Source organism: Mesocricetus auratus, unplaced genomic scaffold (assembly GCF_017639785.1).
Source record: "Mesocricetus auratus isolate SY011 unplaced genomic scaffold, BCM_Maur_2.0 Super-Scaffold_4256, whole genome shotgun sequence".
NCBI classification, from domain to species: domain Eukaryota; kingdom Metazoa; phylum Chordata; class Mammalia; order Rodentia; family Cricetidae; genus Mesocricetus; species Mesocricetus auratus.
The window spans coordinates 30,863,198-30,878,796 of NW_024429182.1; the positions used below are offsets into that span (position 1 = coordinate 30,863,198).

At 43.8% G+C, this 15,599-nt stretch overlaps 1 protein-coding gene across 2 annotated transcripts in view; it reads left to right on the top strand.

The window, feature by feature from the left end:
- Nucleotides 1-2,965: 2,965 nt before the first annotated feature.
- The window catches only part of Ermp1 (endoplasmic reticulum metallopeptidase 1), a 39,279-nt gene continuing 26,645 nt past the window's right edge, over nucleotides 2,966-15,599 (top strand). Inside the window, exons 1-4 of one of the 2 annotated variants that reach the window (XM_040745769.1) lie at nucleotides 2,966-3,353; nucleotides 4,546-4,847; nucleotides 12,001-12,128; nucleotides 13,109-13,214. In XM_040745769.1, coding sequence (XP_040601703.1) covers nucleotides 3,028-3,353; nucleotides 4,546-4,847; nucleotides 12,001-12,128; nucleotides 13,109-13,214 — 862 coding nt within the window. In that variant the 5' untranslated portion in view covers nucleotides 2,966-3,027. The remainder of the gene's footprint in view (nucleotides 3,354-4,545; nucleotides 4,848-12,000; nucleotides 12,129-13,108; nucleotides 13,215-15,599) is intronic. The other variant, XM_040745780.1, reaches the window with a different exon arrangement.

A 15,599-nucleotide genomic window follows, 5' to 3' on the forward strand; every position in this document is an offset into this window, starting at 1 on the left:
GTCTCCGCAGGTGTCTTAGGGTTTCTGTTGCTGTGATCAAATGCCATGACTGATTGCAACTTGGGGAAGAAAGGGTTTATTTCAATTTACAGTTCCATAGCATACTCAATCACTGAGAGTAGTCAGAGCAGGAACTCAGGGAGGAGTGCTGTTTACTGGCTTCTTATGGCTTGTTTAGTACCCGCTTTCTTTTACACCCCTGCCCCCGGGGACCACCTACTCTGGGGTGACACCAAACACAATGGTCTGGGCCTTACTACACCATCAATCAAGAAAATGAACCAAAGACTTTCCAAGAGGCTAATCTGAGAGGGGCATTTTCTCAGTTGAGGCTTCCTCTTCAAAGTGGACTCCATCTTGTTTCAAATTGACATATAAGTAGCTAGCACACCATAGGGCCCCCCAGTCACAAGATAGCAGAGCCACCCATATCTTGTTATATTGAAATATGGGTATATCTTCATATATTGTAGCAGGTATAGTTGTTGACTTTGTGAACTCTCCTTCCAAAGATGACAGAGGGTCTAGACTTTGGGGGAAGTAAAAAGGAAAAACAAATCTGATTCTTTAGAAGGTGATGACCAGAGACTGGCAGAAGCTAAGCACTATGGGTAAGGCGATGAATAAATGACGTAGACATTGATTTTGGCTTCATAGAGCTTACAGACTAGAAAGGATCTTACAGCACTAAAGTTCTGTGCTTCCAGAAACTGCTGTGTGTTTGGGATCATGGTCAAGACATATTGACAGTATAGCACATGTCACTCTATGTCTTAGGAGAAGTGAGTAACATGCTGACTAAAACTAGATGAGGTTCTTGCCTTCATGGAGCTGGCAGTCTGGTGAGGGAAACATGAAATGACCCCAGCACTAATGGTACTGTAAGAGGGGACCCAAGGGGAAGAGTCTTGTTTGAGCAAGTATCACTTCAGTTGAGATTCAAAGGGTATTATCTTGGTAATGAAGAGAAGGAACAAGCATTGTGGGTAATCCAAATAGTGTCTGAGGAGATAAAGGAGAGGTGGAGGCCTGGAAGTCTGAGAGAGGCCAGTGTGGCTGTAGGAGTGCCCTGTGTCTGATGGTTTGAGAGGTAGGCAGGGCATTGTGTATGATACCTGACACAGAAGTTCAGCCCAAATTCTGCATTGTGTTTTCTCAGTGGGTTTCTAGGTTAATGCCATAGGGCCCTTAAGCCATTACATGCTTGGGTCACAGAATCTTGACTCAAAGAGGCTCACTGCACCAGCAAGCAGAAAATATACTGACAGCTGCCTGCATGGCCACTAAAACTAATGACCAGCCTCTTGCCACTTAATGGTGATACTGAAGGAAGACCAACTTTTCATTTATTATTTATTTATTTATTTTAAAGATATTTAAAGATTTTTATTTTATTACTGTGCATCTTGTTAGGGTTACTATTGTTATGATGAAACGCCATAACCAAACTTGGGGAGGAAAGGGTTTATTCAGCTTATGCTTCTATATCACAGTTCTTCATTAGAGGAAGTCAGGACAGGAACTTAAACAGGCAGGAACCTGGAGGCAGGAGCTGACTCAGACAGAGGCCATGGAGGGGTGCTGCTTACTGGCTTGCTCCTCATCGCTTGTTCAGCCTGCTTTCTTATAGAACCCAGGACCAACAGCCCAGGGATGGCTCCACCCATTAAGGGCTATGCTCTCCTCTATCAATCATTAATTAAGAGAATGCTAATTAAAATTTTTCTCAATTGTGGGTCCCTCCTTTTAGTTAAATCTAGTTTGTGTGTGAAATTGACATAAGACTAGACAACACAATAGTGTTTATATGGTGTGTGTGTGTGTGTGTGTGTGTGTGTGTGTTTAGGTCAATAGACAGCCAGTGGAAGTTGGTTCTGTCCTTCTGCCACAGCACCCAGTATGGAATTCATTCTAGTTGTCAGGCTTTGGGGGAAGATGGGGACAAGCACCTTTACCTTCTGATCCATTTTGATGACCCACAAGCATCTTTTCTAGGCCTTTGTTTCCACAGTTCCCTGTGTAGCAGCGGAACACAATGCTGTCTTGGGAACCCATTCATTTTTTTCGTTTGCTACCTTTGTGTTCTTCAGCTATTAAATAGGAACAGAACTATTTTCTTTTCAAAGTCTGTACTTAGCACACAGCTTAACTCAGCCGCTATTCATTAAATCACAGCTATTCTTTTTTAATCTGTTAAATGGAGGCCGCACTGGCTGTCTTCTTTCTCCTCCTCCCTCTCCCTGCTGTACAGCCCTGGCTGGCCTGGAGCTCTTTATGCAGACCAGAGTTTGTATAAAGTGTAAATCCCCCTTCATAACTCCGCTGGGAGTAGACATACAACTTTCTCTTTCTCTCCCTCCCTCCCTCCCCTTTTTTCCTAAGGGCAAGGTCTTCGTTCCATTCTCCCTAGTTCCCTAGTGCCAGTCCATTTTTAATTTATTTGTATTTTTAATGTACATTGATGTTTTGCTTGCATATATGTCTGTGTAAGGGTGTTGGATCCTCTGGAACAGGAGATACAGACAGTTGTGAGCTGCCATGTGGGTGCTAGGAATTGAATCCAGGTCCTAGGTCCTTTGAAAGAGCAGCCAGCTCTCTTAACCGCTGGGCCATCTCTCCAGCCCAGGTTGTGAAGTCTTACTTCTTTCTTGTTTTTGTAGACAGGATCCTACTTTTTCAGAGGCATCTGCCCAGGGCAGGATAAATGCCTGATGCATGGTTACAAGTGGCCTTGCATTTTCCTCTTGCTTGGGGCTGTTCATTTTTTGATTTATGGGTGGTTTTCCGTTTGGCAATCTGCTATCACCAGGCTGGGGGGGCAAGCACAACTCCCATGCCCCGCCCCGGCCACCAAAGATCACTCAGACTCAGGAACTCCGGTGCAGCAGAGCGGATCAGCCAATCAGAAGAAGTTTGGCCCTCTGCAGTTTCCGTCCGCTCACTAGGAGGCGCTGCGGCGGCCGCGGCGGCCCGGGCTGTCGCGGGCCGGGGCGGTTGGGGCTGGTGGCTGTGGCTGCGGCTGCGGCCATGGAATGGAGTTCCGACTCGGCGGCCGTGAGGCGGCACCGCGGCGCAGCGGAGCGTCGGGAGGGACCGGCGGCCGCGCCGCACCGGGAGAGAGAGGCGTCCGCGCAGGAGGACGCGAGCGGCGGCGGGCGGACGCGGAAGGGGAGCCCGGAGAGCGGAGGCGCGAGCCGGCGGGGCGCGGGGACCGCGCTGTCCGAGGCGCGCACGGTGCTGTCGCTCGCACTCTACCTGCTCGCACTGCGGGCACTCGTGCAGCTCTCGCTGCAGCGCCTGGTGCTGAGCCGGACCTCAGGGTTCCAGGGCGAGTTCGACGCGCGCCAAGCCAGGTACGGTCGACCGGCCCGGCCGCAAGTCCGCTGCTGCCGCAGGCGAGAGAGCCCGGGGTGGGGGAGCTCCGGGTCGGTGAGTCCCGCGCGGGTGAGCCCCGGGCCAGTGTGCCTCGGGCGGGTGAGTCTGGCGCCCCGGTGCTGAAGTTCCGGGGTCCTTGGGCGCAAGTGGGTGGGAAGTGGGATGGTCCTGCGCGTCCCTCTGGGGTCTGAATTGCGGGTATCCGGGGTTTGCAGCCTCCCCTTTCGCTTTCTCAGGGTGACCAGGTGGATCGAGTCTGCTGTACCATCCGCTCTGCCCCGCCTGTAGATGATTTGTGCCAAGACTGCATTCATTATAAAACTCTTTGGGGTTGGTGTTGGAAAGGGGTGTCCTGCCTTCCCAAGCACCACAGCCCCCAAATCCGAAAGCTGTCAACACTCCCCAGAGGCTACCCATTCACAATTCTGCTTACGATTTCGCAAGTTCACCGTCGGTCTGTAGCTCTTCTGTGATAAGGATTGTGTAGGGTTCAACCTTTTTAAACGACCTCAGATGTACTTGGGAAGGTGAACTCTTTGATATTGTAACTTGTTTCTTAAACCAGATGAATCCTAAGCTAGCAGAAAGTTTTTAACTGCGGTTGTTTTAAAAGCTGCTTCTTTGGATGTAGCGTGTTGAAAACCTGTCTTCTTAAGGGTTTTCCTCATCATCGGGACCCAGTAAGGAACAGTCTATAAGGAGCCTGTGAAGTTGTGTTTTCCTACCTAACCTTCAGCAGTCACATGCACTGAATATAAGCCCTAGTCTTGGTACTGATTTGATGTGGAGTCAAAGGAGGAAAATTTGAAAGCATTAGTTCCTGGGATGTAATATAAAGTGATGAAACTTCCAGTCATTTTCTTGGGATGTCTGAATTGTTTTTAGTTTGTTTATTTACTTACTTCTTTTTTAAAAAGTGCCTTTAGAGGCAGAGGCAGGTGGTTCTCTGTGATTTCGAGGCAAGCTTGGTCTATATAGTGAGTTCCAGAATAACCAGAGACCATGTCTTAGAAATGGGGGAGGGGGGCAGTGTTGTTTCCTTTATTAAATTTTCTTTATGGGAGAAGTCAAAAGAACTAAACTTTCTGAGGTAGGAGGGACGCATGTGAAGTTGCTCCAAGATGTGTTCATTTTAAGTTTATCATCATCATTCCTTTTGATTGCTTCCAGGGATTATCTGGAACACATAACAGCCATTGGCCCCAGGACTACAGGAAGTGCAGAAAATGAAATTCTGACAGTACAGTACCTTTTGGAGCAGATCAAACTGATTGAAAGACAAAGCAGCAGCCTTCATGGAATTTCAGTGGACATACAGAGGCCTACAGGCTCCTTCAGCATTGACTTCTTGGGAGGTTTTACAAGCTACTATGACAACATTACTAATGTAGTGGTGAAGCTGGAGCCCCGGAGTGGAGCCCAGCATGCTGTACTGGCTAACTGTCACTTTGACTCAGTGGCAAACTCACCAGGTATGTACTTGCACGGCCATTTAAAGTCACTGCAGCCTAGAAAGTTTATTAACTTAGCCCCAACTATTTTTCCCACTCCTGACACCATTCTGTTAAGAGAAGCTTTTTCTTTGCTAGCCGTTTTGGTTTATCCCCCACCAGCCGCCTGGACTCTGCCGCATTGTAGTCCCCAAATAAACACACAGGAGGCTATATTAATTATGAAGCTGTTGGCCTTGTTTGTTTCTTACTGGCTAGCTCTGACTTAAGTAATTACCCCATAATTGTTAATCTAAGTATGTCTCTTACCGGAGAATAGTTCCGGGCTTCCTACCTCCATGGCATTACATCTTGACTCCTCCTACCCCATGGCGTTACATGTTGACTCCTCGTGTTTCTCCTTCCCAGAGTCCTCCTGGACTCCTAGTCCCTCCTATCTAGGTTTCCTATTGGCTCAACAGTACTTTATTGACAAATGCACAGGACTTCCCCCAACAGGCCCACAAACTCCATGACAACACATGAGATGTTTTTGGTAGACTAAAGTAGTCTTATTAGTTGACCATGTGTCTGTCTGCTTGTAAGTGCTTACACAGCCAGGGGTTGCAGTAGGCTTTGGGTGTACTGGGTAAAGGATCCCTGCATTTCAGGGATACATGGTTTAGAGGACATTACTTCTAGCAGTTTCCGTTTGCTTTGAAAGTTAGAATTACTGCCTACTGAAGGTATGACATACTGGTAGAATACTTAGCCTAGTGTTCTGAATAGACATTGGCAAGATAGAAAACTTGATGTTTAAGACAATGACTGACATAATGCACGATTGTCAAATCAGTATGAATCCCCTAAATTGAACTTTTTAAAAAATTTAACATTTTATTGATTCTTTGTGGATTTCACATCATGTATTCTGATCCCATTTATCTCCCTGTCCCGTCTCTTCCAGCCTGTGCCCTTGCAGCTCCCCGCAAAACACAATTTGAAAGTAAAATTAAAAATAAAACAACAAAACACAAAAACATAAAAAAAATATTGGCGTGGAAGCTGTAGTGTGGCCCAGTGAGTCACACAATTTACTCTTTAGTCCATACATCTTTACTTGTAAGTGTTCATTGCAATGAGTCAATGGGAGCTTTTTTTTTTTTTTAATATAAGATTTCTCAGCCAAGTAGTGGTAGCAGCCTATGCCTTTAATCCCAGCATTAGAAAGGCAGAGGCAGGTGGATCTTTGAGTTCTAGGCTAATCTGGTCTATAGAGTGAGTTCTAGGAAAGACTCTAAAACTACGGAGAAACCCTGTCTCAAAACAAAACAAACAAACAAACAAACAAAAAACCCAAAAATGAAAAGAAAAAAAAAGATAATTCAGAAACATGTTTTCAGTAGTTTGAATGGTTTTTTCATGTGTCCTGAGGCCAGACTGTGGAACCTTTCTCCTTGCAGTAGCACCAGAGAGTGCAAGATACATTGGCAAGAACAAGGTAAGGAAACATCTAAAACTCTCTTCAGCTGTTTGATAGGGTATTGGTTGAAGTGAATGTAGCCAAAACTTAAACCAGAAGAGGCTTCCCCAGAAATCTCAAGGAAAAGTATTAAAATCAACAGTAGTAGCTTGGAAATGGAGAGATGCAATTAGCTTCAAAGTTCTTCCAGGAAGTAGATGTACTAAGTAGTTGTGGACCACAAGTGTTCTTTCTTCCTTTTTAAAAACAATGTATTTATGAAATATTGTGTGTGTGTGTGTACACATATGTATTTGGAAGCCAGCAGAGTTTGTCCAATTCCTTGGGGCTGGAGCTGAGACATCTGTGAGCAGTTGTGGCTGATGTGGACTCAGCCTTCTGAACTTGTCCTCACGATTGAACAGCAATCTCCCTTAATTGCTGAGCATCAAGGATTTGTGCTTGGTTTTTTTTTGAGACAGGGTTTCTGTGTGGTCCTGACTGTCCTGGAACTCAGAGCTCCTGCCTTTGCCTACTGAGTGCTGGAATTAAAGGTGTGCCCCATCACTACTGCCTAGCTCCAAGAATTAATTTTTTAAATTCTATTTAGAGATGGTGATATTTTTGGAAAGTATTGAAATAGGGAAACAAAAACCACTATTGAAATGATATTATATAAAACCTTCTCATTGTACTTGAGTCCCGAAATCTTTTATCATGTAGGTAGATTTCCATGACTCTCTCTTACAATGGCCTCATGTCTAAACCAATGACATGCATTATCTCTAAAATTTCTTCTCTATATACTCATGGAAACATTCACAAATAAGACATGCAAAAAGGAAAGAAAACAAAACAAAAACCCAGTTACTATAGGCAGGTAAGAATAGAAAGTAGTGTTTCACAATGGCCCGGAGATCTTAGATCTTAGACATAAGAAGAGCCCTCTTCTGATCACACAGAGCTGGGTAGGTGCTGGGCCTCCTAGCCAGCAGAAGGGTATCTGAGTATCATTAGGCCTTCTCGGGCTTATTGCCTAACTTATTCTTTAACTTCCTAATGGTTTATTGGAAAAATAATAGTTAATTTCCTGGTAGTATAGCTCAAAGGGTTAAGTGTAAGTAAAACATTAGGAGAGCATCTTCCAAGGCAATCTTCCCTTGTTGTGGGTAATATTGATAACAATATTTGTGGATGTTTGAATGTATAACCATTCAGAGTTACATAAGACATAAACTAGTCTTAACTTGATGAAATGATTTTGCAACTGGACATTTCTTTGCATTTAGAATATGCTTTGCTTGTTCAGAAATCAGTATCCACACATTCATTTTTTTAAAAGGCAGAAATGCCTTAACTTATGCTAGGGACACAAGACAAGCAGACAAGGCTATTTACATGTGCAGATGTACCTGGGCGATACCAAGAGAAAATAAACCATTTCAAAGAGGTGGTTCAGCTCTCTGGCTTAGATATTGTTGTCATCAAAGAACAAGACAAAGGGAAAGAGCCAGGTGGGAGAGTGATTGCTCTAAGTCCCATCCTCAGTGCTGCAGAAAAACCAAAACCAAGCCAAAACAAAAAAGGAGAAAGGACCCGGAGCCTGTGGGCAGCAAATACTGGAGTTGACTGACATGTATGGGAAGTTGGCTAGGTTTGCTGTCCGTAGGCTCTTGAGGGGCTAAGGTTGTCTTTGGAGGTGAACCTTTGTCCTTCCGGGTAGAGGGGGGAGGTGGCACACCTGCATGGATTAATGTTCTGCTTTTAGGCAAATGGGAGGAGGGCAGGGAGCTTTTTCCTGTTTCCTTCTGGAATTCTGTCAGTACCAAATAACCCTGTGTTTGCATTTTCTGCTGCTCTTCACACAGTGCCAGGTGTATGGCTTTCATGTGAGTCCACTAATGAAAAGATTCTTTGGACAGACGTTAGAATGCCCTGCCCCCCCTCCCCGTCCCATAGCCCAGGCTAGCTTTGAACTGGTTTCATACTTGCTGTGTAGCTGAGGACGACCTTGCTGAGTGTGCCACCATGCTTGGTTTAAATGACTAAAGAGATTTTTTTTTTTTTCAGATTGAATCTATGGCTTTCTGCATGCTAAGCAATGCTCTATTTCTAGCTTAGACATCATTTTTACCTAAAATTTTATAATGCCATACTAATAGTGTGAAGGAAATACCTACCAGTAATAATCTAGGAGTAGTTGTTTACCCACTCACCAAATAGTTGTCGCCAGAATCCTTTCGGTGAATGAAGTCACTGAAGCAAGTGTGAGTATTTGTGTGTGCGCACATGCTGGGGATGGCTCCAACACCCATGCTTGCCAGACAGATGCTCTACCACTGAGCTGTACTCCAGCTTCAGGAGCACTATTGAGACACCCTCAGCAGTGTGGTCTAGGCTGGCCTGAGCCTTACCAGCAATTGTGCTTCAGCCACCAAAGGACTCGGTCTCAGACCTCGCAGGGCTGGGATCTCAGACCTCGCAGGCCTGTTCAGCCTTGCTTGTTTTCCTGGGAGCATTATTTTTAAGTCCTCAGCAGCGTATCTGGACCCCGGAATTGATACTAATTAGAAGTAATGTTTCCCACAGAAGGGCCTCATTTATCGTCTCAGCTCTGCTGTGTGGTGCCAGGCCACTGGTGAAAGAGACGTTTGAGTTACTTTGGGGTGACTTCAATTTCAGGGTTGATTCTAAATGGGAAGGGACATCTGTTAATCACTTAGCATTTTTACTGTTCGCTTTCTTGTATGTTTTTTTTTTTTTTTTTTTTTTTTTTGGTTTTACGAGACAGGGTTTCTCTGTATTGTTTTGGAGGCTATCAGTCCAGCCCGGCCTCGAACTCACAGAGATCCACCTGCATTTGCCTCCTGAGTGCTGGGATTAAAGGCGTGTGCCACCATCGCCCGGCAACTGTTCACTTTCTTAAAGGTATTTTGACCCCTTTCTGGGTCTCTTCTAAGACACTAGAACCGTTAAAGTAGGGGAATATGAATGGGAAGTTTAATTTGTCAATCAGTCATATAAAGGTAAATATTTTTTAAATTTCACTTTTAGCATAAAGAAAAGCGTTACTATTTGCTATTTATTTATTTATTTTGAGACAGGGTTGTGGGGACACCAGACCTTGAGCAGAAACCCACTTCCCCTTCGGCCTGGGAGCAGGCAGCTGTGAGATAATGTTTACTGAAAACAATTCAGTGCTTTAAAGCTCTTGATAGGGCTCAGATAAGGGCTCGCTCACTGAAACACCATGACTTTGACACCCCCTACGGCTAGATGCCTCTTCCTGCTACCTGCTGTGTCTCCCCGATTCTGGGGCCGGAGATTAAACCACCAGCCAGGAGGGTGAGAAGTCTGGGAGAGCTGTGAGAGGTGTGTGACAGCTCGGTTGGAGAATTGTATGTAGATGGATGGCAGAAGTCCTTAAAAAGGGAAGCGGTTTTTTCTTGGGGAGTTCTCCTCCTAAGCTGACTTGGGAAGCATAAAGTTTTCTAAAGCAACCGACCGGTCTCTGTGTCATCTATCCCGACCACCTCGCTACATTCTCGGATGCAGGCTGCACAGCAGGTGCGACACAGGGTTTCTCTCTATTATTTTGGAGGCTGTCCAGGAACTCACTCTGTAGACAAGACTGGCCTCGAACTCACAGAGATCTATCTACCTTTGCCTTCCGAGTGCTGGGATTAAAGGCGTGCACCACCAGCACCTGGTTTACTTTTTATTTTCAGAGAACAGTTTCAAATTAAAATGAAAATGTCTTATCTGTTTTCTGAAAAGTAGCATGCATTAGCTCTGTCAGCTTATATTCTCTGCTCTAATTAATAGTAATCAGGGAGCCATTATTTTGTTTCACTCTGACTGATGATTAAACTACAGTCCAATATTCACCAAGAGAGGTGTCATTAATACTGTTTCTTTTTGAGTAGAAGTAGGTTTTAGAATCTAACAGAGAGCCACAGCAAGCATTTTAGTTTCCCTGGTTACAGAGCCTTCCCTAAGTTTTCAGAGAAGAAAACTAAGGTGGGATGTTTCCCAGGAGCCAGGCTATGGGTGTTGTCTTGTTTGCGCTGTGCATTACCTGTGAGGTGGAGCCATCACTCTGCTTTCTAGATAGGGAAGGGTGGATGACACCCTGCTCTCCAGCCCCCACTGGATGCCGCAGCATCCTTTGTTATCGCGTGCACACCCAGAAGTGCTACTGCCTGAATTAGGGCGTGTCTGCTCACTCCAGATGCCCTTTAAACTCCCTGTCATGGGAAAAGCAGGTCTACAGAAATCAGAATTGCCTATGAACTCCCGTATGCCTCCCACTCTCATTCCGCCCAGTCCTACTTCTCTCCCTGCAGCCCTCTGACGGTTATGTTGAGGTGGCTTTGTGCTTCATTGGTTCCTCTCTATTTCAGTCTATACTGATGAAGGATGGGGACCCCTTTGAGTATGTCAACAGTATCATGAGCTACCTCACTTAGAAAGTCTAACAAGAACTTTTTAGTGTCATCACATAACCAATCAGTTTGCTTTTTTTGTTTGTTTTGTTTTTCGAGACAGGGTTTCTCTCTGGCTTTGGAGGCTGTTCTGGTCTAACTCTTGTGGACCAGGCTAGTCTCAAACTCACATTGATCCGCCTGCCTCTGCCTCCCGAGGGCTGGGATTAAAGGTGCGGGCCACCACTGCTCGGCTCTCTCCCAGAGCTTTTAAAGTCAGTACATGGGATCCAGCAAGATGGCTCAGTTCGCAAAGGTGCCTGCCACCAAGCCCAGCTGCCTGAGTTTGGACCCACGTAATGGAAGGGAAGAGTGACCTCTCAAAGATTGTCCCACACTTGCATATGTGCACTGTGGCAAGTGTGCCATCTCCTCCCCACCTGCACACAAAGTCAGTACAGATGTTAAAATAATGGATTTCATTATTTTTTAAATCAGAAAACTAGAGTTCTTATCATCTTTAGTTAATATGATTTTCTGATGTAGAGACTAGAGTATTGGACTGAGTGCTGCTATACCCTTTCAGTGCTGGGGCAGGCCCAGCCATTGGCTTTTTCTGCTGTGTCTTACCATTCAGGTGCCTTCTTCATACTCTTCCATTACTCTGCCCCTTCAAAAAAAACTTTAAAAAGTGTTACCCCATCCAGTGTAAACATCCATTGCACAGTGTTCCTCCCTCTGTAAATGTGAAGTGCTACAGCTTTTATGATTTTGAAGGTCAAGAAGTGATAGAGTGGAGGAAGGCATAAGTATCAGAAATAAAGAATATCCCAGAGGATTGTGGGAGAGGATAACTTCCAGTTGGCCTTAGGTCCTTCTGGTTTATTTATTAACACAGCTATTGAGTATGTACTGTAAGCATGGTTCCAGGTACCATTTATGTCATTGAACATACCAGACAAGAATTTTTTTGTTTTGACATTTTGAGGCAGGATTTCTCTGTGGCTTTGGATGCTGTCCTGGAACTGGCTCTTGTAGACCATGCTGGTCTCGAACTCATAGAGATCCGCCTGCCTCTGCCTCCCAAGTGCTGGGATTAAAGGCGTGCGCCACCAACGCCCGGCTTCAGACAAGGATCTTAATGGGGCTTGTCTTTGTTGGGCATAGTTGTCATCCTATGATGAGAGTTATGCTTCCGAAAGGTCATGCACCTGTCATGACGCTTCTCTGAGGGTAAAGAAAACTGCATCCACACCAGCAATGAGAAGAGCTGAGACTCTGAGAAGTGACTCTGTTTTCTGACTCCAAGGTGCCAGTGATGACGCAGTTAGCTGTGCAGTGATGCTCGAAGTTCTCCGTCGCATGTCGGTGTCATCAGAACCCTTGCAGCATGCTGTGGTGTTTCTCTTCAACGGTGCTGAGGAAAATGTCTTGCAAGTAAGGTTTTATTGTTTTAAACATTTGAGTTGAATAATAATGAGAGCAATAATGATTGGTAACTTTTTTTTTTCTTTTTGGTTTTTACGAGACAGGGTTTCTCTGTATTGTTTTCGAGGCTGTCGGTCCAGCCCAGCCTCGAACTCACAGAGATCCGCCTGCCTCTGCCTCCCGAGTGCTGGGATTAAAGGCATGCGCCACCAACGCCCGGCGATTGGTAACATTTAATGTGTTTTATTAGCAATATGAGTTATATCATAAAATAATATGTAAAACAAATACTGTACTTAGCAGTACTTTAAAAATACCCGTAAATGCAGACATGCTCATTAAGTTAAAAACACAACTGAGAACAGCTCATCTTGCTAGTATATGATTCTTTTATTTTCACTTTTTTGTTGTTTTTTTTTCAAGGACAGTGTTTGTTTGGTAACACTCCTAGAACTAGCTCTATAGATCAGGCTGATGACAAATGCATAGAGATCTGACTGTCTCTGCCTCCTGAGTGCTGGAATTAAAGGTGTGTGCCACCACTGCCTGACTGTTTTCACTTTTGGTTTTATGAAACAGGGTCTTGCTGTGTCTTCCATGATAGCCTAGCACTTGTGATCCTTTAGCCTCAGCTCATGCTGGGATTACAGGCATGTACCACCATGCCCAGAAGAGTTGATTCAAGGGCCTTTTAATGTTATAATCACTCTCTTCTGAGTTTCAGAGAGATGGTTTGAGGAAGGTACATAGCATGAATGCCCAACCATATGGATTATCTCTCCTGTATTCTCTTAACTTTTGCATATCCTCACAGTGACTTTCCACTTGGCTAACTGAACACCATTATATACAGGAAAATGTCTTTAGAGTTTGCCTTTAAAATTTTTTATTTTGTTCTCATAGTCCCCACCTTTTCAAGATAGCCATTCTGTCATGCAAATAAGCAGTATAAAAACATATTTTAACCTACTTTTGTTTCTCTCATTAAGGCCAGTCATGGTTTTATTACTCAACATCCCTGGGCCAGTTTGATTCGTGCATTTATTAACCTGGAGGCAGCAGGTGTAGGAGGGAAAGAACTTGTGTTCCAAACAGGTATGTGAGGCTGTACACTGAGCATTTCAGTGCAGTCTAATCTTATGACAGTGGAAAGTTTTTCAGTGTCACTAACCTCTTAATGAGCAATGTATTGAATGAGATTTATTTTTAAGATGTGAGGTAATTTTTAACTTGTCTTTGTGAAACATTTTTTGGTGTGTATATGTGTGGTATATGTATGTGTGTGTGTGTGTGTTTGCGTGACGCACATGCTTGTGGTAGCCCAGAGGTGTTAACATATTGTGTCTTCCTCAGTTGCATTCTACCTTAAAGAGATAGGGCCTCTTGCTGAGCCTGGAGCTTATGCCTTCAGCTAGGCTGACTGGCCATTGAGCTCCAGTGGTCTTCCTGCCTGTTCTTGTTAATGTTTTAAAACAAAATAATGTGATCAGTATGTGGCTCCTGAGTAGTACTTATTATATGCAAATATTATTTTAAAAAATCACTATCATATAATGGTGAATATTATTTTTTAATTGTGGATGATTATAAGGGATTTAAATGATAATTTATGAGTTAAAATGAGCAAATTTACCTGAAGTTTAAGGGATTTAATTTCATCACTGAGTTTATTTAAAAAAAAATCAGAAATGGAGAGCAACCATTTTATTTAGTAGTTCTCTGGTTATTATACTTAATATATTTATACAATATATAACATAATATATATTATACTTAATAGCCAGAGAGTTTAAATTTTAGGCTGAAGTTTTCCTGAAGATAACAGGATACAATCAATAAATACCATGTACTGGTCATCCTAGCAGAACTTAAAGCTCACAGATTTGCTCAGTCAAGGCCTGTTAAGACCTGACTCTGGAAAGTCCATTTCTTGTCCTGCCTCTGCTAGAAATTTGGACAAAGTAAAATGCATTTCAGCCACACACACAGCTCCTGCCAAAAGCTGCCTCTGTTGCTGTTGTTTGAGTCAAGACAGTCTTACTTCGTATCCCTGGCTGCTCCTGTATTGCTCCTTCGGCCTCCTCCTCCAGAGCGGGGTTACGGGCATGTCCTACCATGCGCCATTTGCCAGGAGTCTTAATGGCGAGTAGTGTTTTGGGTGAGATGGGCTAGAGGAAATGACTAAGGTTGTAGAAACTTATTTTGTAGCATCTTTAAAAGACATGGTATTGTTTAAGTTTTGAAATTACACTAAATACTAAGTGTTTTTTATAACCTAAACAGCATCATATTTCAATACGCTCTCAAACTTACTTTATACTCATTCAAAATGGATCTGTATCATACTTCAGTTATGGTACAGCATTGCCAGTTTGGTGATGTAGGCCTTTAAACATGTGCGCGCACACACACACACACACACACACACACACACACACACACGAAATTCAAGACTTTTTAGCTCTCAGATTTTTCTATGTAATCAGTGAGAAGCAGCTGAAGTCTAACATCTGTAGGGGTAGGCAGCTGCTTTCCCCCCCTCCACCTCCAGTTTCTCAGACGCTATCCAGGATAGGAGAACACATTCAACAGCTACCAAATCAAAAAGCAGCAGCAGAGAACTATAAGCAAAAATAACAGTGAGTCTCAGCTGCTGTGAAAATCCCAGGCTCTGCTAAAGTGACACCTTGTCTTACGTATTTTCCCGCCAGAAGTGTACTGCTAAGTGCCTTCATCATATGCCTTTAACTTATGATCCCAGCAGAGCCACTCACTGCCTAGAGACGACCAGCTTCCCTGTGGTGCTGTCTTCAGAAAGGCCATTAGCATTTCCGTATGAGAACAGGCACCTCTGGGCTAGCAGATGTGGGTTGTGTTTGAGAATGTGTGCCAGATTGCCGTCCTCAGCGTTTTTCTGTGTGGTGAAACTTGTCCTATCCTGGCTTTTCATATCAAAGTTTGTACTCTCCAAAGCGCCATTGGAGGGAAATGCTCATTTGGGGAGCTTTTGATGGCTGGAATACTCACTAAATGTGAGGAACAGTGGCCCACCAGGCCAGCACTATAGTGAGTCAGGATGATTGCCGGCGTGTTTGAAAGTGTTAACAAAATACAACCTTGTAAAATTTAAACAGATCAAACCATTAATATATGTTCCATTTTGAAAAATCCAGGTTCTAGCAGCTGAGTAGAAGAAACCCTTTAAGGCACTCTGAGCAAGCAGACTGCAATTTGTTTGACATCCTTCTGGGATTTTTAAATAATGTCTACTTATGCACATGAACACATACACATATTATTTCCTTAAAATGTGGTATTTTGCAGCTGTAGCCTTCTTTAGAGTATATTTAAATATTTATAAATATAAATCATGGCTTATTATATCAAGATAAATTTAAATGTCCTGTAAGTAGTTCACCAACTTAAATAGTTAAAAGTCAGTGTTTGTTTGTTTGTTTTTTGTTTTTTTAGGTATTTCCA